The sequence below is a fragment of the Athene cunicularia genome (assembly GCF_003259725.1).
Source record: "Athene cunicularia isolate RWA chromosome 2 unlocalized genomic scaffold, athCun1 chr2_part1, whole genome shotgun sequence".
Classification (NCBI taxonomy): Eukaryota; Metazoa; Chordata; class Aves; order Strigiformes; family Strigidae; genus Athene; species Athene cunicularia.
This window is the reverse complement of record NW_020799095.1, coordinates 118,683,694-118,706,992: the sequence shown is the minus strand read 5'-3', so window position 1 is coordinate 118,706,992 and position 23,299 is coordinate 118,683,694. Positions and strand designations below refer to the sequence as shown.

The 23,299-nt window shown below is 38.6% G+C and overlaps 1 protein-coding gene across 10 annotated transcripts in view; it reads left to right on the top strand.

Moving 5' to 3' along the window:
- The window catches only part of EYA1 (EYA transcriptional coactivator and phosphatase 1), a 152,246-nt gene that overhangs the window by 67,736 nt on the left and 61,211 nt on the right, over positions 1-23,299 (top strand). For 3 of the 10 annotated variants that reach the window (XM_026842892.1, XM_026842900.1, XM_026842897.1), the window contains exons 3-8: positions 627-754; positions 2,582-2,644; positions 13,317-13,397; positions 15,316-15,385; positions 15,764-15,909; positions 20,138-20,275. In XM_026842892.1, the coding sequence (XP_026698693.1) occupies positions 627-754; positions 2,582-2,644; positions 13,317-13,397; positions 15,316-15,385; positions 15,764-15,909; positions 20,138-20,275 (626 nt within the window). The remainder of the gene's footprint in view (positions 1-626; positions 755-2,581; positions 2,645-13,316; positions 13,398-15,315; positions 15,386-15,763; positions 15,910-20,137; positions 20,276-23,299) is intronic. The other 7 variants (XM_026842893.1, XM_026842894.1, XM_026842899.1 and 4 more) reach the window with 7 other exon arrangements.

The following is a 23,299-nucleotide window of genomic DNA, read 5'->3' as shown; positions in this document are numbered from 1 at the left end:
AAGGCATACTAACGCCTATATGGATTCACTGTATGTTGGTCATATCCCTTTTCAATTGGGCACGCTTTATGTAATCCACAAAGCAAACAAGTGAGCAGACATAATAATGTTTTAATGCTGCATTTGTTTCAACGGAAACAGAGGAACAATTAAGTAGTTTGCCAGAGTAAACACATACATCAGGAATATCTCATTCCCTGTCAGTAGATGATAGGGTTCCACAATTGCTTCAAGTGTTTTATTTGGTTTGGAGGCCATTATATTGCCACTGAGTGGTAAATCTTGAAAAAGCAGAGTGTTAATTTGATGTTAAGAGAATATATGTCTTCCTATATTGGTGAGTCTGTATGTATCTTAAAAATACAAGGCGACATGAATGCTTAAAGCATAGTACTTCGTATCTAACTTTTATTCTCTTAGAAGCTGCAAAAATAATTACAGTAGCTGGTCAGTCGTGTGTGGGACTACAAAGTGAGTTTAACTCTGGATAAGATCAAGTTGGGAGAAGCTATTTATTTTTTACTGTGTTTTCAGGATGTTGATTAATAGCAGGCTGCGTCTCAGAGGTAATTCCTCTGTAATCCATGTTGAATATGTCACTAAAACTAGTTGCATCTTGTTTTCAGGTCTATGGAAATGCAGGATCTAGCCAGTCCACATAGCCGACTAAGTGGTAGTAGTGAATCCCCCAGTGGTCCAAAACTCGATAACTCCCATATAAATAATAATTCCATGACACCCAATGGCACAGAAGGTGAGCCACCATTTTTTTAGTGTTTCATAGTTTGTTTATTCTCCTTGTTACATTGGTGTTGTGCAGTCAGTATAGAGAAAGTTTTACTGTTTTAGGTGTTCCATGTTTATGTAATATGGTGTGTAGAGCCAATGTTCAATGTTTATCAGTAGTTACTATTATCGAGTTTCAGCAATAGCTTTCATTCCAGGTTTATGTTCCTTTCATGGAGTTTGAATGGACTGAGCAGGGAGTATGTGCAGAACTTTTAAAAAACAAAAACAAACAACCAAACTACCAAACCTGAAAGGGTAGTTTAGCGATGAGAAAAAAAGGAGGTTTACAATTGTTGTACTACAAAATGCAATCTTTCAGTCTTTTTCACTATTTTGGTATTTCTTTATGTTCTCACTTTTTGCAGTTACCTAAGGCTATGAAAGTTTTGTCAAGTAGGCTAATAAAACTGAGTGTTGAAATTTCCTCAGGCTAGCTTGCTGCTCTGATGGAGTGGCCAAAATTCAAACAGGTGTAGTAATTCAATGGGGTAAACTGATACCTATTTTTCAAGAAGCAGTCGGACAGTTGATAAGTTATGTTTGTTCTCAGTAGAATACTAACAGCAGAACAACCTAACAGCTTTGCCGGTAATATAATACATATATAATACATATAATAATACATATAATGAAACACAGAAGGGTTTATATAATAAGCAACAAAAATTGCCCTTTCCTGTAACAGTTCTGTGGCAATAGTAGGAAAGATAGTCCATGACATTTGGCTAGCTATGTGAACAGAGATTTTAACGCATTACTAGAAAAGAGAGTCATGCAGCTTCAGTATTACTATTCAGTATAAATGTATAGTTAAACAACTCTTGTAGCAAAGATATGCCTTTTTTTTTTTTCTGAAGAACTGGGTCATATTAGTGCTGTCAGGCTGTTTAGGATTATGAGCATACATTGCATTCTTTCAGGAAAGGCACATGTCAATCAAACAGATGTCGTCCCCCCTCAATTCCCCAAACATCTCTGTTATTCATTCTAATTGGAGTCCTCTGTAGTGGGGAGGGTTTTTGGGTTATCAGATTAACAGGCATTTGTGCCAGAGTTGTGTATAATTTACTTTTTGCTATTGCTGAAAATGTATTGATGCAATCAATTTTTAAGAAAAAAAAAAAAAAAAAAAAAAAAAAAGGTCATTTTTAAAGGAATAAAGTCCTGAATGTCTTAATGTAGTTTAAGCAGAAAAATGTTTCATGTCCACAGATGAGTCTTCTTCCTTTTAAATACCCAAGTGTATTATTATATTTTTTTTATCATATTGTCAGATATATATCAGTTGTGGTACAGGATAAAAGTGCTCAACCCTTTCAAATTAAAATCCTGCTAGCTCACAAAAAAGCCTTTGCTGTAAACTTCACCAGCTCTTGTACCTTCCATGTAACTTGAAGGTTCTTTAGTAGCACAAAAATAGGGAGTGTTCCTTGAAACACTGAAAGACACTCACCATCTGGCTTGACTTTTTGTTCTAAGTAGTTGTTGTGTGCAGGCATACACTGAAAAATGGAGTGCTTAATATTACTTTGTCTGAAAATTAGCTATATATTGTACCTATTTATGCACGGACCTCAGCTAGCAAATAATTTTTGAAATAAAATCCCAACTTCTAGGTAGGTATCATAGTTTATTGAAGAAAGTACGTAACTTATTTATCTGATACCATAAGTTTAAAGTTTAGGCTTATTAATTTGGGGTGAATTCTACACAGAAAGCTATAACTTGCAATACATGTTTACCTTCTGAGACAAAGCCAAATGGTTTTCTTTTGTTTGCAATTTTCCCTCAGGTGACATGACCCTCCTCAGCACTGCAGACTGGTTGCTAAGCCCTAGCACACAGACCCCCGCAGGTTTGGGTGGCTGCGGTGGGCGCAGCAGGCATGGGCGCTCAGCATGTGTTTTCAGATGTTGTCCAGAAAGCGTCCCAAGAAATAGCTTGTGCTTGGCGATTCTGGTCTAAACTTTCTAAATTGAAAATTCCTGTCTCTGATTGCTCTTAAGTGACAAATAAGGAAAGGTTTTTGAAAGAAATGTAATCAAACCATTTATTTCTGAATTAGATGTGTGCCAAGAGACAAAATTTGTGAGCGAAGCAGATGCCTAAGAACCTGAAGGTGGAATTTTTGCTGTTAAACTGTTTTATCTTGAGGAGATGTTTGGTTGGGGTTTCTTGAGCTGCTAAACAGGCTTAAGAAAAAAATGGAGTGAATGTAGCAAGGTTTTTTTTGTTGTTTTTTTTTTTAATGAAGGATGAAGTAAAATTATTTTTTCTGAGATTCTTGAAGCAGAATCCTGCTGAGACACAAGTGGCAGATTGTAAGGATGCAGTCGTAAGGACTTGCCAAACACCTTTCTTAAAATGCTGCCGGGTGGTTTGCTCGCTTGTTGCACGTAGAATGGAGATGTGGGTTGCTGAACCTTCACATGTTAAATATAATATGTGAAAACAGTGTCTAATCTACTGTGCACTTATTCTCACTAACATGAAAGAGCCCTCCTTCTCTGGTGTAAGGGACCTTCTTGTGAACAAGAAACAGGGCCTCCAGGTATTTGCATGTCATAAATATCTTGTAAAGATATGTTAAATTTGATTTGACTATGGGTGTGATTTAGGCAAGTTTCCATACCCCGAAGTGCAGGATATGTTCACTAGATGAGGAGGAGGGGAAAAAAAAATAAAAATACCCTGTCCCAAAGTGAAATGGCCCTGTTTCAAACAGATATGTTCATTAATTCCTCTAAGGCACATTTTCAGACTTGTCTCTTATTGATGTTGTTCTACAAGAGGATGTGGTTGGAAGATAGCTCACTGTTATTAGCTAATATTTTTAGCTTCACACTTAGTGGTAAGTTTTCAAAGCACTGAAGGGAGATTTAGTTGTCTGATTGAGTCTGAGTTTAATCTCTGTGTGCAGCTTTGATATAATAACTCTTTGTGTGCTTCATTTCACTTTGGTAGAGCAAAATTATTGTAGTGCAAAATTGACCAGGTAGTGCCAGCCAGGGACTGCAGCTAAAGAAATTCAGGAGGTTTGGGGTGACTTATTTATTTCCTTCTACCTAAACATTTTTAAACAAGTCAGATTTACTACTTCTTGTCTCAGATAGCAATTCTTCTATGGGATACTTTTAGACCATAGTGATTTCTGTAGAACAAACATTGTCCTTTTACGTTTGTAGCAGATCATGAGACAGTCTTCATAGCTCTGGATGTATGTGTGGTGAGAGGAAAAGTAGCATTTCCTTAACATCTTGATAAAAAAAAAACCCCAACAACCCACAGCTAATAAGAAGTAATTACTTTCCTGGTGTTCGTTTTTTTTCCTTCCTCTTCTCTGGTCCAGGAAGCATGGTCTTCAAACCAGTGATGGGGAAGTAACAAGGAAATTATAGACCCTGGTCAGTCAGAAATTTCCCAGGATCAAATACAGAGGAGTAACACTAAAATGTCTGGCTAAAGACACTCAGAAAACTCAGTCCTGGCATGCCAAGATGTTGTTGATATAAATACTGCACTATTTGAGTTTTCCATGATCTCTTGAAGTGTTTTTCCACAGAATATACTCTGTTGTAGGGAACAGCAGACAATGGACACCAGTAAAAATTTGGCCTATGACTTGCCTAAGAAAATCTGTTTAAAAAAAAAAATAGAATGGAAGTAGTGTTCAAAATGTTCATAGTTGTGCCTTATCTCTAATCTTCCTTTGTCAGCGAATTGCTGTGGGTTGATACTGAAGGAGTTAAAGAAACAGTAACAACAGAAGCTAATAAAATTGCCATTCGTTAGGTTTTATCAGACAGCTGGTGGCTATTTCAACAACAGTGCCCACTTTGGTAGATATACTTTAGAGGGGAAAGGCTGTGAGTAATCAATAAATTTGAAAGGAGTATCAAAGCTGTTTTCCATAGTGGACAACTGCATCCAGTTTTTGCCTACAGTGATCTTTACTTTTATCTAAAAAATGTAAATCAGTTCTGACAGATGACATGGAGTGAGAAACAGAAGCCTGTGGCCCATCATAGTGATGTTTTATGCAACAGAAATGGAAAAGAATAGATGAAGATTGGGAGAAGGAGCTGTGGTTTCCCAAGCAACTACACTTCATTCACCTGAGGAGTATGGAGCTGCTTCTGCCCTTGTTTTTGAGTGTTTAGAAGGAAGAGGAGAAGGCATTTTCATATCAAATGGGAAGAGAAAATGGGTAACAAATTGAAGATCAGATTTTCAAAGATACATAGGAAGGGAGGCTTCAAAGGGAGTTGGACATCAAAATTCTTTTGGGAAAAAAAACAGGGTTTTGCTCTTTAAGTACCTGCTGCAACATGAGAATCAGATCCCACACAAAGGCAGTCAGAGCTCCCCACTACATGACTATCTGATGGGTGGCCATTAGGAAGGTTGTTTTAAGTCTGGTGAAAATAAATCCATCTTCAGGATTTCAAAAGACAGCACTGTGTAGTATGTTTGCTGTTGAATTGCAATATTATAAGAGTGGAGAAAAAGTTGGTTTTAGTATTTTCTGAAGTAATGGAGTAAGATGTTGAAATCCATAGAGAGGCTGTGAGCTGGCCGTTGTTAGGGCACAAGATGTAGATTTATGTAAGTAAATGATATGCTGAGCATTCATTGTAATTCTAACAATACTTTGTAGCACTCAAAATAATCTTTCAGCATTGCAGTCGAGCCTGTACTCTGGCAGTGAATGATTTTTAATTTTGTATAAATTATTTAGAATTTTGTGTATTTTGGGGTGCAATGTAGTGGTAGGTGATGGCAGTCTGACAAAATGATCCTCCTTGGGGAGATACTTGGGTTCTGGTACCTTTTAATTGCTCATTTCTGGAGTTTCTGCCAATTATGTATGCTGAAATTTCTAGACTTGTGTTTGTGATGAAGGACTTGATGGTATGAAACTTGTAACTGATGCAGAGATACTTCCATATGTAGACATCCTGAAATAATAGCACATTAAAGGTAAATCTAATATTTACATTTCAGTAGGGTGTTAATATAAAGAACTACTGATACTACTTTACTCAGTCCCAGAAAAGCACAAGAGGACAGCTGTGTGGCCAGAGGCAAAGACAGCAGTGGTCCCAAGCCCCAGGCTGGCAAAAGCAACCTGGGGGTCTGTAGGGGCTAGTAATAATCTTCAACCTGCTGCCACTCTGGAGGATAAAAATCCAATACACATCACTGCCTGTTTATGTGAAGGCAAGGGGCTGACTTGGACTATGTTTTCTTCCCTGCTCTTTACATTTTTACTCTTGCTGTATTACATTGGCTTCCTTCCAGACTCTTTGTCTTACCTGTGCTTTTATTTTCCTGCTTCCCCAAGAGTCCTTCCGTCTGTTCTGAGCACATGTAGCATAATGCTCTATTATTCCTCTTTTGTAGTTTTTGGCCAGTGGAGTAACTTGTCTACTCCTCTGTTGGCTCAGTCCAGCAACTCCTGTTGCAAGGTCTTGAGGAGGAGACTGGCTAATAAATATTTATGTATTTATTGTCTTTTCTGTATGTATGTGCATCTGTTTGTAAAAGCGTCACCATTTTATTTTCCCCCATAACATTTTCCTGAAAGAAGGAACTTTAAGTGAAAAGTTAATAACAATACTGGTTCCCACAGACATTTGAGGGAAAGAAAATACTCCAAATGACAAATGACTTAAAAAAAAAAAAAAAAAAAGAATGGAATATCTTGAAAGCACTATTATTTTAATACAATCTATTTTTGAAAGTTTCTCATAAATGTGTTTGCAGCACATACCATTTCAGACTGTGGATGGAGTGTGGTGGTGTGGGAGCACCCTCTGAGCGTGTCTGAGGTTCCCAGAGCCTCACTGTCACAATGGCTTTGCACAGGCTGCAGGATGTCAAGAACCTGTGAAGATATTCACTACTTCACCAAAAACTGTAACTGTAGCACAACTGCTAGGGGTGGCATTTCTTCAGTGGGACCAGCCTGTTATGCACAGTCTGCACATGTGCATGGTTGCACAGTGTAAGATAGAAATATCATATGCCTGGCCAGTAATACAAATGAGAAGGAAATCCAGCCCCAGATGTCACTGTGCACCAGCAGAAGCTCCAGGGAACAGGAGTAGAACATCTTAGTCTAAGATCACACCTTAATAGACAATAGGGTGATATTTGAAAAGCCTTAGCAGCTTCATAGACTTGTGACTTGATGAGTTAGCACTAGCATTTTCACCTTGTAATCTTCTGAGGGGTTTTGGTTATCACAGATAGATAAAAAAGTGTAACTTGGTTACACTTCAGAATTAGCCGTGTCATCTGACCCTGGTCAGTCAGTGAAGTACCTGTGCCACCTGGTTTGATGAGGAGTTTGCTGCTGCTGCTGGTGGAGGGGAATGCAAGCTGGTGCTATTCCTCTTTGTCCAGGTGAATTTGGGTTTAAGTCTGACAGTCCTGGAGTTCAGACCCTGGCCAAAACTAGAAGATATTATTTCCCACTTATGAAAGTTCCCACTCACTTTGTCATTCTGCTTCTGTCCTCATGTCTGTTGTCTTGTACACCTAAATGGCAGTGTGGGCTTGATTCTTCCATGATGCTCTCTGTGCACTTGAAGCCCTCTGCGTTCCCAGAAGGCAGCTGAAGGCAGCCTCCTTTGCCATTAATGGCTGGGGCTGTGACGTTGTGCGGTCTTTCTGTCTGGCTTTGGTTAAAGAGTATGGATGTTTTACATGGATGCTGTGCAAAATGTTACACATGTAGGGGAGCTGCCTGGTCGGATTCCCATTTGAGTATTTAAGTGATTAAAAAAAAAAAAAAAAAAAAGGGGATGCAGGCCATAACACCTCTAAAAGGATTGTTTCTGGGTATATGCTGCCTCCGTTTGGATAGGAGAGATACAATCATTTGGTATAAATTGGCAGTTGAATGTGAAGGGGTAAGAACATCAGTCTGTCTCAGATATTCTCATCTCCTTACTGCAATGAATGAGACTATTTTAACCCATGACTGACTTGTCAGATTAATATCCAGGTTAATTATTGATTAGCAGCTACAAATGCTGACAAAACTCATCTCTACCCAGATGGTTTCAAATTTTCTTTCTGATTTTGCACTGTAGCGGTGACACCATTTCTTTGTAAATTTAAGATTTTTACTGCTAGATGAGCAGGTACAATGACATTAAAGCTCTTTCAGTTTTAATGCATAATGTAAGAGGAAGATAAGGGTCATGGGGGAACCATGCATGCAGTGAAAACTGCAGCCCAAATACTGCAGGAGTTTTGAAGCCTCCTCACATCAGAGGAAGGGAGAGCAGGCAACAGTCTGGGCTTGAACTAGAATGTGCTGCTTTAAGCAGGGACTTTCTTTGAAAAATGAACATAAATTTAGGCTGGAAAATACCTTGTAGTAAATACCTTCTGGTAATTTCCAAACAATGAGATTCGGGAAGAGTCCTCTGCTTTGAGAAGCAGGAGCAAGTTTATTGGTCTTCATGGTCAGGAGCTGATGATTTGATAATCTGTGATAAAAAGAGAATAATGATCTGGATAGGAATTAGTATAATTGAGTAACTTGTTTATAAGTAACCTGTAACCTGTTTATAATTGCAATATTCTTTAGTACAGAGGAGAGTTTGAATAAAATAATGGAAAATGTCGTCAGCCTAGAGATTCAAGGTACAATTTCTGTCCCATTCTTAGTGACAATTATCTCTGAGCTTTCAGGTAAGCTTTGGGCTTCTAGTGGGCAGAGAAAGACAATGGTATCAAGCAAATCAGTATGAATAGTAATGGATACATAAAATATTTTATCAATATATCTACCTGGTGTTTAGCTGCTAACATTGTTTGAAGATGTCCCCTTGAGACAAAAATAGGGCTAGAGATTGTATTTATATGTATGTCTATAAAGAAACTAAGAGCCTTACTTACTTATGTTGAGACTGTTTGTGCCTCATGAACACTGAGAGCTGTCAGGAATGATTTCACTTTGTCCACTTATTCCTATACTACAAAGCATGTAACACAGTATTAATTCAGCCTGAAAACTGCAAAATTAAAAGTGATTTAGTAAGTCAGCCATGTTTACAATATTTCTGTTCTGATTTAATGTATGTGGCATAGCTGTTAACAAAGACCAGTTCAGTAGAGCAAGCCTTATATGTATTTTAGATAATAAAAATAATTTTTAAAAGATATTTAAAAAGCCTTACTTTTTGCATGCTTGAAGGTGCAATCTTTATGATGTATTCATATGACTTTTGTGTTAGCAATAGCCAAATATTAGGTCTCTATATCCATATTTAAAACAGCCAGCATCTCATTTCTCATAGCCCTCTTTATTGCTATATACACCAGTGAGTGCATGGCAAGCTGTGAACTCAGAAGGTTGTTACTTGGTCAATGAACCACATGAAACTTTGGGTTCAAGTTCTGAAGTTCTCTATCTTGGTGGAGTTTAGAAACTGCCATGTAAGTAATTTTTGCAACATGGCTGACAAAACAGGGCACATTGCGCTTGCAATCTCTGAGTGTCTTGAGAAAAAATATCTTGACAGTCAATATAACATTAGATCAGCAATTATGCTATCTCAGAATTTTTGTACTTTTTTTCTCAGAGCTAGCGCATGTGTTATTATCTGCTACTCATATTTTTCTATTATTCTGCTGTGTTTTCTTACACAGTTTCTTTTTAAATCTTGTCTTTAGAATCTCATAAATGACTAGAAAAGGAAAATAAGAAGGAAAAATGTCTCTCTGTTGACATAGCTTCTTAAGCTCCTTGGTACATAAACCAAATCTCTATCAGTAATTCTAAATAAGTGTTGAATTTTTGCAGCATATTAGGAATATGTTAGATTTCTTCTTGTACTTTTTATTGGTAATCTCTTTTATTACAGGAGTGATTTTGACAGCACTAAAACTTCACTGCACATTTCTAAATCAGAGTCTATCTCTATAATGCAAGTCTGATAATTCTGCACCCCTGTAAAGGTCTGTTTTGATAAAGGAGCAGCAGAAATGGGAACTCTCCTGTTTCACTTTCTGCAGTCTCTGTCCAACTGAGCGTGCTGTTGGCAGTTACTGGCAAGCTTGCAACGTGTTCTGTGTAGATGTGGCAATATTCCCACTCGTTGCCCAGTGTCATCCTTTGAAAGCTTAGGACATGCTGCAGAAATGTTAATTGTCATGGAAAATGTGGGGAGCTGAAATCCAGACCGTTCTTAAGGAGCACAGGGAAGGGCCAGATCTGTGCCTGTCCAAAGCCTTGCTTCCTTGGACAGCTCCGTAAGTCTCTCATGATAGACATCGGGTACTGATGTGCTACAGTGACACACTGGCGGACTTGTAACCTTAGGAAATCCCTTCACAGCTATCTTTCCTCATGATTCTGGGGTAAAATATGCTTCATTGCAGGTCAGTTTTTCCCTTGGGCAAATAAGAGACCTTCCTTTGCAGTGAGAATACACATGGTAAATATTTCCAACGGGTAAAATCATGGCTGTTCTTCTCTGTATTTCTTTGTATAGCAAGCTTTAATCCTCTTGAAATATGTTTAGGCTTAAATAGAAGGAAATACACAGTCATTTTCTGGTATTTTGATTAAAATGCTTGTGGAACAGAGGGATTTTCAGTTCCTATTCATCTGTATTAAATTCCCAACTATTTGTGGCGCAAAGGTGCACTAAGGTCATGGTTGTTCCTAAAGATGGCATGATAGGGCTTATTTATTATCACCCTACTAATGGGTATATGGATCAGGAATAATGTGAACAGCCTTTCTTACCCTGCTTTTTTATATTTAGGAAATAAAACAGCTGAGAAAGGAGACATAAGGAACAGTTGTTATGAAAAATTTGTGAGCACCTCAGTCAGCAACTAGAATTCATTTCCATGAAGAAGGCACTGCTTTGTATTTCATATATGTTATCCTGTATCTTCAAAAGTAGTATGTCTAGTAAACAGCATTCAGTTATAAACATTGTTGGAGGTATTGGTCATGAGTCATAGAAACAGAAATTCCATTTTGATGAGGTTTTTCCCAAACAGCATCTTGAGCAAGGATCTGAGATCAAGAGAGGTGCAAAGACATGAGAAGCAGGCATTTAAACCGATGGCAAGAGAGGCATTTAACATCCACTTAGAAAGAAATTTTCCTTAAAAATCTTTATCTAGAACAAATGATGCTATAGGTCTCTATATAGTGTGAGGTAGCTCAGCATATTCCTTGGACTGCTAGTTTGCAGTGATCCAAACAATGGTATTTTATTTCATAAGGAATACAGAAGAATTGTTTCTCCAGTAGAGGAGAGGATTTTGGAGAAAGCATATACTGAAATCTTCCACCCTTTATCCCAAGTTAGGTTGATCTGTCTTATATTCCTCTTTTTTCCTCCCTCACAGCTGTCAGCTGTAGAGAAAAGCATTTCATTGTTATTTCAAAAAGTATAATTGCGTTACAGAAATCAGGTTCAGAACACTTGCAAATTTTTGGGAAAGGTGGAGTATTCTAGGAGTGAAGTATTAGTCCAACTGTAAAATGTAGCCATAGTTCTTGGTATCTAGATTAACAAACTGTGTAGAACTTGCTGTAAAAATCAGGTAGTTTCTGGAAAATTACTTGGGATAGACACTTTGCAACAAATACTTCGTTGCATCTCTGTGTTAGATTTTCAGCATTTAGTTATGAAATGGATATTCAATATGTTATATGCTGTGTTTTTAAGAAATACATTTGTATTAGAGTTGTAGTTCAGGTCATGAGTGCAGTCTTGAATTGAACCTCTTGGCCACCCTTTTTTACCACATGTTAGTTCACCTTGTGGGGTCTCTTGGACTTTTCACTTCTTTCAAAAAAGGTGCTCTGCAGAAGTGCAGCTAGTGTTTTGCAGCTGCTGCTGAGTGCTCACTCCATGGGACAAGGCTAAACCTAGCATGAATAACCCATCAAAAATGCCTAAACTGGATACTGGACCCTCTGCACCAACCATTTCACTCCATGGAGCCATTATTACTGAGCTGCACTGCTTTTTAATACAGACATAGCAGAGTTTTGTGTGGGGCTAGTATTGATCTCCCAAGTTAGCGTGTGCAGACAAAACATCCTGTGTGAGAATCAAAAGAAAGCAGTGGGTGATTAGTAAAATCTTGAGAGATTGCATATAAATCCCATGGATGAGGTGGGGTGAAGGAAATATTTAGGCATGTGGAAGTAAGAATTTGGATTGGCAAGGAAAGGAAAGGTCCTTTGTCAAAGGGGGAAAGCGCCTCTTCCTCCCCCTTTCCAAATGTGGCACCAAAAGGGTTTCTGCTAGCAACAGTTGCAATTACTGAACACGTATGTATAGCAAACATGCATGCAAACATGCACACCTATGTCAAGATGCCACTACGGTGTTACACGTCAAATGGGGTGCAGTTTACCTTGGTTTTCTCAGATTGACGTTCTGCAGTGTTAATGAACTGCCTTGCTGGTCAGGTATGCACCAGTGCTGGTGCGTGGCAAGCGGTGACTCTGTGTGTCAACAGGAGCAAAAGTGGTGGGATGTTGATAATAAGATCAGCGCCATCGTTTTCTAAAACATCATCCTCAGTTGCTTTTGGTGTGCTGTAACTCCAAAAGCTAGGTATGTAAAAATGGATTTGAGAGATTGTCGTGCTGATCTGATAACTCCCTGGCAGCAGGTATTGTGCCTGTTAGTGTCCATTGCCAGGTTATCCCCATCCTTGCTCCATGGATCAGAATACTCTTGTTACTGAGATTGAGCTGGAGTAACAGAAAGGGGAGTTTGTTTATTTACCTGAGGCTTTATTAAAAGCATTAATTAATCACTAATTACAAAGCAGCATAAGCCAGGATACAATATCTCACTCTCAATCTTTTTTACTCTCTGAAAGCCATGTTGGGTTGCGGGCGCAGAGGGAATAAAATGTAAAAGCATTCTCTGAAGTATCCGGTGAGGACCGTGTCGCCTTTGTTATGCAGGGTTGCCAAGTTTAAAGTTGGTTTTCATTTTGAGAGAAGAAATCCACCATGAGGAAAGTGTTTTATTTCATCACAAATTCTCATTTTTCCTCTGAAAAGTTATTTGGATGGAAAAAAAAATTGAACAGCCCTCAGGAAAACTCATTTAGAAATTATTTCCTTTTTTGTCTTATTGAAATTGCTGTCTCTCAAGCCTGTAAATGTCTTGTGTGACATGATCTAAATGTGGACCCGTATTGTTGGGTCTGCAGGATTAAGAGGAATCAGGACAGGTGCAGAGAGTTGCATGGGGACTTCTGGTTTGTTGCAGTGTCTCTTATTCCTTGGGGACAGAAATAACCCTCTTGATCATTTTATATGTATGTGTAAATCATAGCTGCCAGTACTTTGCATTGTTTGTATACACAAATACATAAAATGCAAACTATTGATAGCCATGATTTAAAACATTCATGGCAGATCTTTGTTTTACTGAATTTGTGGCTGTAGTGAGTGTGTGTGCATGCGTGTGCAAGAATATTAGGTGCATATAGAATATATTTTATTTATATTTCTATAGTTAAAACAGAACCAATGAGCAGCAGTGAGATTGCTACTACTACTACAGCAGACGGGTCTTTAGACAATTTCTCAGGATCAGGTAAGGAATAAACAAAGGTTTTAAGCTCAGCATTTTTTCATTTACTATTTTCTTATCCCATGTGGTCTAAACTTGTGCACAACTGTTAAAATACCTTGTGCACTTTGCAGTTTATGCCTATTTCTGTTCATTTTACTCAGACAGTGTAAGTCAATAGGAGTTTTCCCTGAGTAAGGAGCATTACAGCATCAGGCTTATTAATGTCCATTGGTGTCTTCTGTGGGAGTCGCACTAGGGAGTATTCTGGCCCAGAGTAATTACTCTTTTGTTTTCTGTGAGTAAACATACCTGCCTCTGTGATTAGTGTACTTGAGGGGTAGGTCTTCCTCATTTATTGTAATTTATTATTATCAAGGTATTTGTTCTTTTGTCAGGCTTTTTTCTTCCTGGAAGCCACATACATCTCATCTTCTGTAATAACATACAGGAGATAAACACTGTGAGAAAAGCCTAAGATGTTTGCACAGTTTTGCATACCTATGGATTAACTGTGATATTTCTAGCACATCATTTTTACGGTGCAAATTAAATTTAAAAAAATCTAATATTACGTCATGGGATTATATTTCCAGATTAGCATAATTGGACATTTTGCAACCAGTCAGGCTGCAAGTAGCCAACCCTTTTCCAGTCTTGTCACAGCCTCTATTTTCTGTGTATGCTGTTGAGTATGAACATACCAAACTTGAAAGCCAAAAAAAAGGTTTCTAGAGTATTTTAAATCTCTGAAAGAAGAAAAGGTGGTGTGTTTAATAGTAGCTACGTACATCTGTGGTGATCGGACTAAAGATCGTACCGTAACATTTGGTGTATCTGCAGCCTTACAGGCCACAGAAAAGAAAAACTGTCAGGTGTGGAAGGCATGGAAGGAGATTCCCTGCTTTCCTCTATGCTTTGTGAGTGCTCCTGAAGGGTAAAGATGATGGATTTTCCTTGTAGTTGGCCAGGAAAGGGGTAGCTGGTGAAGGGTAATTATCCGTGCCTTGTTTATTTCCAAGTACTTAGCAATAGGGCCTGTTGTTTCTCTGGCTGTCTGATTTTACAGTAGTCTCATAACCTGCTGCTGACCCATTCCTGGCAAAGGCTTCGAAACCCACCTTGGGACCTAGAAAAGAAATGGCACCCAAACAGTAAACAGAGAGGGAAGGGCTCCCAAAAGTAACACCCAGAACAGAACATGCCAGCACATCTGCCACGCTCTCGGCAGCACCCAAATATACCGAAAAAAATTGGGGTGGGTTGGTGTAAAGCTCTGTGTCAGCAGTGGCTGGGCTGCTGGGGCAGAAGCTCACTATTTAGCCTCCTAGGCTTAAGTGTTCCACTGAGAACATTTGCACATTGGACATCTTTATGTGATACTGACTGTTTTGAAGGTCTGAAAGCATTTTAGAAAGAAGATGGGGGGAAAGAGAAGGAAATGTAATAAGGTAATACATCGTCTGTATTATGGAATAATTTTCTTTTAAAAAAAGAGGCACGTGCTCTGAAGCTGGCCATATGTTTTCAATCGAGGCACGCATAAAGCTCCTTCATAAAATGTAGGTCTTAAAAATTCTAAAAGTTAATAAAATGTTGCACTTGAGATATCAATAATCCTTTGAAAATATGAAGGGAAATGTTTCCATTAGGAAATAGGTTGTTTGCATTGAAAATGTTGTCTGTGTGCGAGCAAAGAATAAACTATTGCTCAGGAGTTGTACAAAGGCGCAATTTAGTATTTGAGATTTGTAATCAAGTTTTTAATGTTAAGCATTCTTGTATAGTTCCTGCTAAAATATTATTTTCTATCTAAGGTATCAGCGATATTTGAATTTAATTAAAATCTTGTTAATACTCTGAAATTCTATTAGGAAAAATAATATTTATCTTCGGTGTGTGTATTTACACTTCTGTGTGCTTTCTTTTCTCCTTGGTGCAGCAATTGGAAGCAGTGGTTTCAGCCCAAGACAAACACACCAGTTCTCCCCACCACAGATTTACCCTTCCAAGTATGATATCTTTTAAAAATAATAGTAGTAGTAGTAGTAGTAATAATAATAACTGAAGTAGGCAGATTTTAACCTCATTTAAAATAATAATTGGGTCCATCTGTTAAGTCATAATTTAAACCGCAGCAGGTTCTAGGGAAAAAAAATATTATTTTTTTTAAATGCTAAGAATGTATTTGAAAAATATTTGGAAAGTCCTTATTTTACTTATTCTTTTATTATTGATTTCTTTGTCTTTGTCTTCAGTTTCTGTTGTCTAGCACAGCCTATAATTGTGTGTTTAATGAAGTAGCAGGATTATAATAAGGCTAAAAATAAGTACACGCATGTCTGTCTAATGCAGTGTCTGTCCTATTTTCTGTCATTTGTAATCAATAGCAGACCATACCCACATATTCTTCCTACACCCTCTTCACAAACGATGGCTGCGTATGGACAGACACAATTTACAACGGGGATGCAACAAGCTACAGCTTACGCTGCTTACCCCCAGCCCGGCCAACCCTATGGAATCCCTTCATATGGTAAGAAATCACATCCGTGCTATTTTGTTCCTGAGGTAAATGTTTTTTAGATCAAAATTACATGACCCTTGTGTTAGTACTTAGTGGGACAGCTGTGCTCTTGAGCATTTCTTGTGGAAGACTCATAATTTCCCCATTGGAGTGAGTGATGCTTAATTTATGTATTAAAAAGCTAAGAAGCTACTCAAGAGGATGATTCTGTTTTGGGAAGGAGAGAGATTCATTAGCTTTTCACTGGTGATATTAAAAAAAACAGCACTGAAATGGGAAAAGAGATCTAGGGACTTCCATTACACAGGCACAGCTCCTGGTGACGTGCCGAGGAGGTCTGCTCTCCAACAATGCAGTAGGGTACGTCCGTACATAAAGGTCTGAATTTCTGCTTATCCAGATTACTGGAACCTATATGAATCAGTGAAGCTGTGCTGATTTTCAGCAGGTGAAAAACTGATTCAAAAAGACCCCCTCCAAAAAAATCTCACTTTCAATGTTTTAAAACTCCCTGGAGGTGAAAACTGAGGCAAATTGCCACTAAAGCTCTGTCTGCCTGATGAAGGAGATAGCACTAAGTAGCAAATATTTCCAAAAAAATTTAATTTAAAAACAAGCTGCTGTGGGTGAGACCATTTTGCTGCCAGACTGTCTGCTGGCAGACCACATAGCAGTTCAGCAGCAAGGATGCATTATTAGAAAATAAGTCTTATATTCCTCTGGGGGAATATATTAAAAATATACAATCCACATGCTTTTAGCAGTGTATTTTGTAAGGATACATTCAGGTAATGTAAGTTTTATACCAAAAAGACAGAACTCACAGTACAAGCTGTGCCCCGTAGAATTGTTAAAACTTTCAAGTGCAAAAAAACTGGTGAATCTTTCATCCTGAAATCTGCAAGCTGAAATCCACTGGGTCTCAAGTATATCCTACAGCAAATTATTGTGAACAGTAAGTACAAGAAATAGGCTATTATTTCCCCTTACTTTAAAAAATGTATTTCATTAATATATCATCAATAATTATGATCCAAGGAAGCATTCTTCCTCTGGCCCCAGCCTTGATTACTTACTGCCAAAAATATGGTTATAAACATGAATTGGATGTTTCAGTTTCAGTTCCATTCCACATATTTTAAACTTACACAAACAAAATACTTCAAGGATATTTAAGCTACATTTTCAAGACTACAGAGATGGGGGTTCCCCCCCCCCCAAGCTCATGTTACCGATGAGAGTTATTTCTATCTGGATCAGGTGGTGTGATAACAGACAATCCCTTTCCCCACGATGCTTTTCTTGACCCATTTCTCCTGTGGACACCTCATGTTCATACTTGGCTGGCTGCGGTGGCTTGGGCAACCCAAACAGTGACTTTTTTGTTTTTTGCTTGGTTCCTCTGGATGAAATCCTGACCTCACTGAAGTCAGCTATAAAAGTCCCACTGACTTCAGCAAGGCCTTGATTTCACTACTTGAGTTTAGCTGTCTCGCTGTCGTCGGAGCTATAATTGAGAGTTGCTTTACTTGGCAACTGTTCGCTGGGGGTTAACATGTCTGCCTGCTCTTTTGTTTTGTTTTTTTGCCCAGTCCATCCCCCATGCCTAGGATTTCAGATAATTTTGCCTAGCATTTCACATTGCAGAGCTGCTTTTGACCACTGAAACCCCCAGCTCCTGAGCCAAGGGGATTTTAATGCGTTTTGTTCTTTTCAGACATTGCCTCGTGGCTGGGGCTAAGGTGCTCCTCGGTGTTGTACTTTATAGGAGCAATATGTAAAAGCAAATAACTATTAAAAAGTTTTGGGACCTAACACCATATATATATTTGCATATTTAAGGCACTTCATATGATCCATGTTCCCAAAATAAATCACATGGTGAACACTAGAACGCTCATTTGCAACAGGCAAGAACTAAAGCCTTGTTTAGGGCCAAAATTCTCCTCTTGGGTCTGCATCTTAGACACATGTACTGTCTGCCTTGTCTTTCATCCAGGCAGAAAGCTTCCAGCAGGTATCAAGAGAGGAGACTTATGATGTATGTGAAAGGAAAAACTCTGAGTTGGAGTGCGGGGCTTCTTTCTTTTTGTTTCTTTACTTTGGGACTTACTGGAAGAAAAAGTATTCATGAATTCCCACATCAGCCTCCCTCAAGTTTTCTCTCTAGGGCAGGGTTTGGGAAGGTGCTCTTTTGAGTGCACCTCTAGCCTCTTCATTTTTCCACTCCCCCACCTCCACTGCGGTGCAGCTGTGAAGGCAGGAAGGGGGGTGGAGGGGAATGCCACTGACAGCTGCCTCCCAGGGGCTCCTGGCTCTGGTTCATCTGCAAAGCCCCTGAGGAGGCTGGAGAATTTCCTGAAGCTCCCTCCTCCTGCTTGCTCTGGTACCAGCATCTAGCAAAGGCTTTGCTTACCAACTTCTTTTCTTTCCAGATCCTGGCAGTCCCCTTACGTTTTCTCACTGTCCCTTCCCACTTCCTTGCATACATTAGACTTGGGAAAAGGGAAGGGGAGCATCAAAGTTTGATGAGCCTTCTGGATGAGACACTTGCTCAGGTCCCAGGTGTCTCATCCAGAAGGAATTTGTCCCAGGAAGAATAAGTCCTAGGAGATGAAAGGCTCTTCATAGCATGGAGATTTGCAACAGGGCATGTCAGTGCCAAGTTGTCTTTACTCAAGTGGCATCCTCCTGCTGCTGCGTTTGATTGTCTTCTGCTTCGTCTGAGATGGAGAGTTGAATCATGCTGTTAAAGCTGGACTAGAAATGTAATGCTTGATTTAGTTAAGCTTTCTTTTAGCAATATTTAATCAGCATTTCAGAAGACCTTAAGAAGATGACAAATAAAGACTTTTGATGCCAAAACATCCATAGCAGGAGTTTACCCTTGGAAACGAGGTGTCAGATTTGTCTTTGAGATTGTTTAATTGTAACATGAAATAGAAGAAGCAAGTAAGCATCAGGGAAAAACAAGCAAACAGGGTTAGTCTGGCAGTTAGCAGGTCTGGCAGAAGGAATTAAGGGTAATTAATGACAGCAGTTGAAAATTAATGATTTAAATGACAGAATAAAATATGCTACCATTTGTATATAGGGAGATATCGAAGTTTTGCAGACACAGTAACTTCTCAGCCCTCTCCTACCTTTGAATGTTGTTGAATATTATTTAAAAAAAAAAAAAAACAACAAAAAAACAGCCAGGAAATGGATTTAGATTAACAGTAATTTTCAAAGGAATGTTACTAATTCACACTTTGTTAATTCAGTTCAAATAATGGTGGTTTCTGAACTGGATGCCACAGTGAAACCTAAGAGTATTGTATTACTTTTCCATTGCTTTGGCTATAATTATTCTTAAATAGTAGTTCATGTTGGGACAACCTTATAATTAAAACTAAGAGACAGAGGCTGAATTGTGTGCATTTCCTCAGTGTTTCACTTGCTAATATTTACTTACTTGTTGTCTTACAAATTGGGGGAAGAATCACTGAAGTCGGGAGGCAGGTCATTCATTTAATTGGACCTTGGATTCTTTTATTACTGAATTTGGAAATGAGAGAGTAATGTGATGTGTAATGGATTTCCCTGTCAGTGCAGATTAATGACTCTCTGCTATGTTTTTCCCAGTTCGGGAGATTGCTTCAGGAATAGTTCCTGTCTGTTAGGTGTTTATTTGTTAAAAGACTGCCTCCTATAGTGTTTAATTAGCTTTGAAAAATCATCGTTACACTTAATGCTGCTAGTTCTCTTCATCCACTTCTGATTCCTTAGAAAGCCATTGCACTCGGAGCCATGTAAATTTTAATGTAGGAATGTTATACAATGCAAATCTCAGTTATGTCATTAATGGGTGGATGGCAGGAGAGCTTGGCTATGCTATGCTTCATTAAAATCATATAAAGTTGCTAATCTACCTCTGTGAAATGTCATGAATATATGGAAAAGTTAGCCTCTGGCAGGAAAGGAAAAAAGGAATAATGCAACTTCCTGTTCATGTATAAATTTCTTTTGCAGTTATTGGAAACACAGTTTTGAATTTAACCTCTCCCTGGTGAACTTCAGTTTTATGTGTGCTTTTAGACTGCCCTTACCCCGTTCATTTGTGCCTGCTCTCGGTATTCATTCTTTCATGCATGCAATAGTAGGTATATGTTAAAAATGCTGTTAATTATGTGATTTTATTTTCCATCCCTATTTGAATATGAACAAATAGATTTGCTGTCACTAACTGATTTAGGTGCATTGTGGGCAGGCATCAAGACAGAAGGTGGATTGGCACAGTCACAGTCACCTGGACAGACAGGATTTCTAAGCTACGGTGCCAGCTTTAGCACACCTCAACCTGGACAGGCTCCCTATAGCTACCAGATGCAAGGTCTGTATAAACAGATTATTACCACTAATTAGATATAGTTAATGCTATGGGGTTTTTTTCCCCTTCTTTCTTTACATTCCTAGGATAAAAATGAATGTTTGCTCGAGCACTTACATCTGATGTTATTGCAGTTGGAGCTGAAATGATGATTGCCTTTACTGAGAGCAGCAATGGGTCACCTCTCAGCAGTTTGGACAATCCCTCGCTTAGTGACTTCATTAATTTTTAAATAGTGAAGCGTTGCAGTGTTATTACAATAAAAATGTATATCCCAATAGATATAGTTTAACAAATAGTGAGTGTGACAAAGCTAGTCCTGGAAAACGTGTCAGGATTATGAATTTAGGAAGTGCCAAATATAATTTGACACCTGAGTGTGTTTGCGGAGGGAGAAGAAGATAAAAATACCTACTGCAGCTGTGGAGGTAGCTAAGTAATGATTGAAGTCTGTTTCTTTGAAGTCTATTTAAAAGCTGTAAGTCTTTGTATGTGTGGGCTATTATTATCAATTATATTTTGTAGCCTTACTTGCCTGCTTAGTTTACTTAATATCTCTTTCCACCTTGTTCTCCCAGTTCCTTTTTCCCTTTCTGTATCAGGAAGTTGCTGGGTGTGTCTGGTTCTGTTTTTTTACCATTTTAAGGGATATTTTAAAAAAATCTTTGTTTACTACAAATAGATAATTTTAGATGTCTGCTGCAGGACCTTTCACCCCTGAATTTGACAGCTGAAATCAGGTGTGTTGCAGATTTTAGAAGTGTTGAAAAAAGTGATCATTCACAGAATTGGACCACGTTTTTAAAAATTTTAGCACCTCTATTATTATCGCGTTCCATTTAAACTGTGTGCCTTCATGTAAATGCTCCATTAAATATCTTGAGCCAGAAGTGCTTTCAGAGACCAAGTGAATGAGGCTTTGCTTTTGTTCCACCACTTTAAGGGTATATTGATCAAGTCCTTCACTCAGACACAAGAGAGATGTTTTTTTTGTTTTTTTTAAATACTCTTTTGAACTGTGTGTTGAGTAGCTTTGTAGGGCAGAAATGACCATCTGACATCTAAAGTATTGCTTACTTGTATTGTTCTCTGACAAGAGGAAAATCGTATGAGTAGTATACAAACTTTCATCTACATACTGAATGGTCATGATCATCACGTAAATTTACTCATCAGAATAAATACAGTCATAAGTAGGTTATTGGTTTTGCTTTTTGCAGATACCCACACTAAAAAACCCAAATATACATACATTCCCACCACCTTCCCCAGAAAAAAACCCACTTCTCTGCAGGAGAGAGCTCAAAATGCTTGCCAGCAGCAGCTCTGAGGAACTCCTGGATGACATTCCAGCTTTTAAAGAACTGATAATTCATGGTGTCTAGGAAAGAGAATAGAATTATTGAAGAATCTGTGTTTGCCTATACTTTCTATTGCAGTAGTGCCTTCATGCCACAGTCATGTAGAGGTATCCTGTTGTGCTAACTTATACAGCCAAATGAAATATAGTCCCCATAGAAGTTGGAGGCTAAAACAAAACACACAGGCTAGGAAGGCCTAATATAACAATAAAGCTGACACTGTTTAGGCATAATAAACAGTTTGTCACTCCATATTGGTTATCTAACAGCTCTAAAGGTGGGGGTTTTTGTAAGATGCAGAGCAGAGGGATGTCAATAAAAAGGGATTTTAGGGAGGACAATGAAGTAGTTTTGCAGATATCTATGGGAAACTCATTTGATGGAGAGAGGAAAGGGGGAGCAGCATGGGATAACATCAGAGAGTGCTTGTTGGAAAATTTTAAGAGTAAGCAGTGAATTCTGGCATTAGGAGAGCAAAGCTAGGATTCAGTCAATGGACTGCATAGAGGTCTGTCATAAAGGGCATTGCTTTGTTGCAGAGATATGCAAAATACAGATAAGATCAGAATTGTCAAGGTCATAAAAGGGTGGAGGTTGTCAAGAGATGGAACAGTAAGATCTTGGAAAGCATTTCAGTTGTACACATTGAAAGGCAAGGATCTAAAAATACTCTGCAAAAGAAATGTGTTAAAGATGACCCAGTTGTGAAGCTCTAACGAGAGGATGGTCAGAGGTCTTGATTTCATGACAGAATTGTCCAAAGGGCTGAGGGAGGAGGGGGTCTGAGGCTGGGTTCTGCTCCAGCCATGCTCTGCTTGGGCTAAAAGCTGTGTGCCTGTGGAAGGCAGTGGACTGTTGAGAGTCTGGCTTGGGTGGAAGAACCATAGGTCAGAGTGGGAAAGTCTAGGGGTCCACATGATGTGTATGTAATTTCTGTTGTGCTTGTGAACAGCACAGCGTGTGAACGGGGGAAAGACTGGTCTCCTACAGAAACCTTACAGAACGTAAGAATGGAGATAAGCAGAACATTTCAAATTAAAATATTGGTAGAGTTGTTAGAAGCTTAGTAGAAACCAGTCATATTATTAAACAGGTCTTTCTTGCAGTTAAATGTTGACAGTATATATCGGTACTATACATGAGAATATATGTCTTTTTAATGTTTTTATTAGGCTAACTTTTGAATTTGAAGCAACTTCAAATTGACTTAATTCTTCCTTTTGATTGAACAGATGTTAAAAATAAACAGGAACATTTGTTTCCCTTTCCTCATTTAATTTTGGAAGGAGAACCTATTCATAGTTTCAACTTTTATTTAAGGACAAAATTGATTCTCTTGACAGAAGATGATGGTGTTCAGTTGTTTGTGCAGAAACCTCTGGAGAGGGAAATAAGTTTATTCTCCCTTTCCCCTCTAGCAGTATATGGGCAGGCTGCAGCCTTGTCATAGTCTGCAGTAGCTGTTTTTCATCTCCTGTGTGAGGCTGCTGAGCTGCTAAATGGAGATAATGGATCCTACAACCTACTTCACAACCAAGCGTTACATGACAGCATACTCAGGGCCCTGCTGACATTCTTGCCTGCAGTAAAGGGGATTTCCTAGCAGCCTTGCAGTTGCTGTGCTTGTGCTCCCTGGTTGGGGTTACCTTGCGCTCGGAGGCTTTGG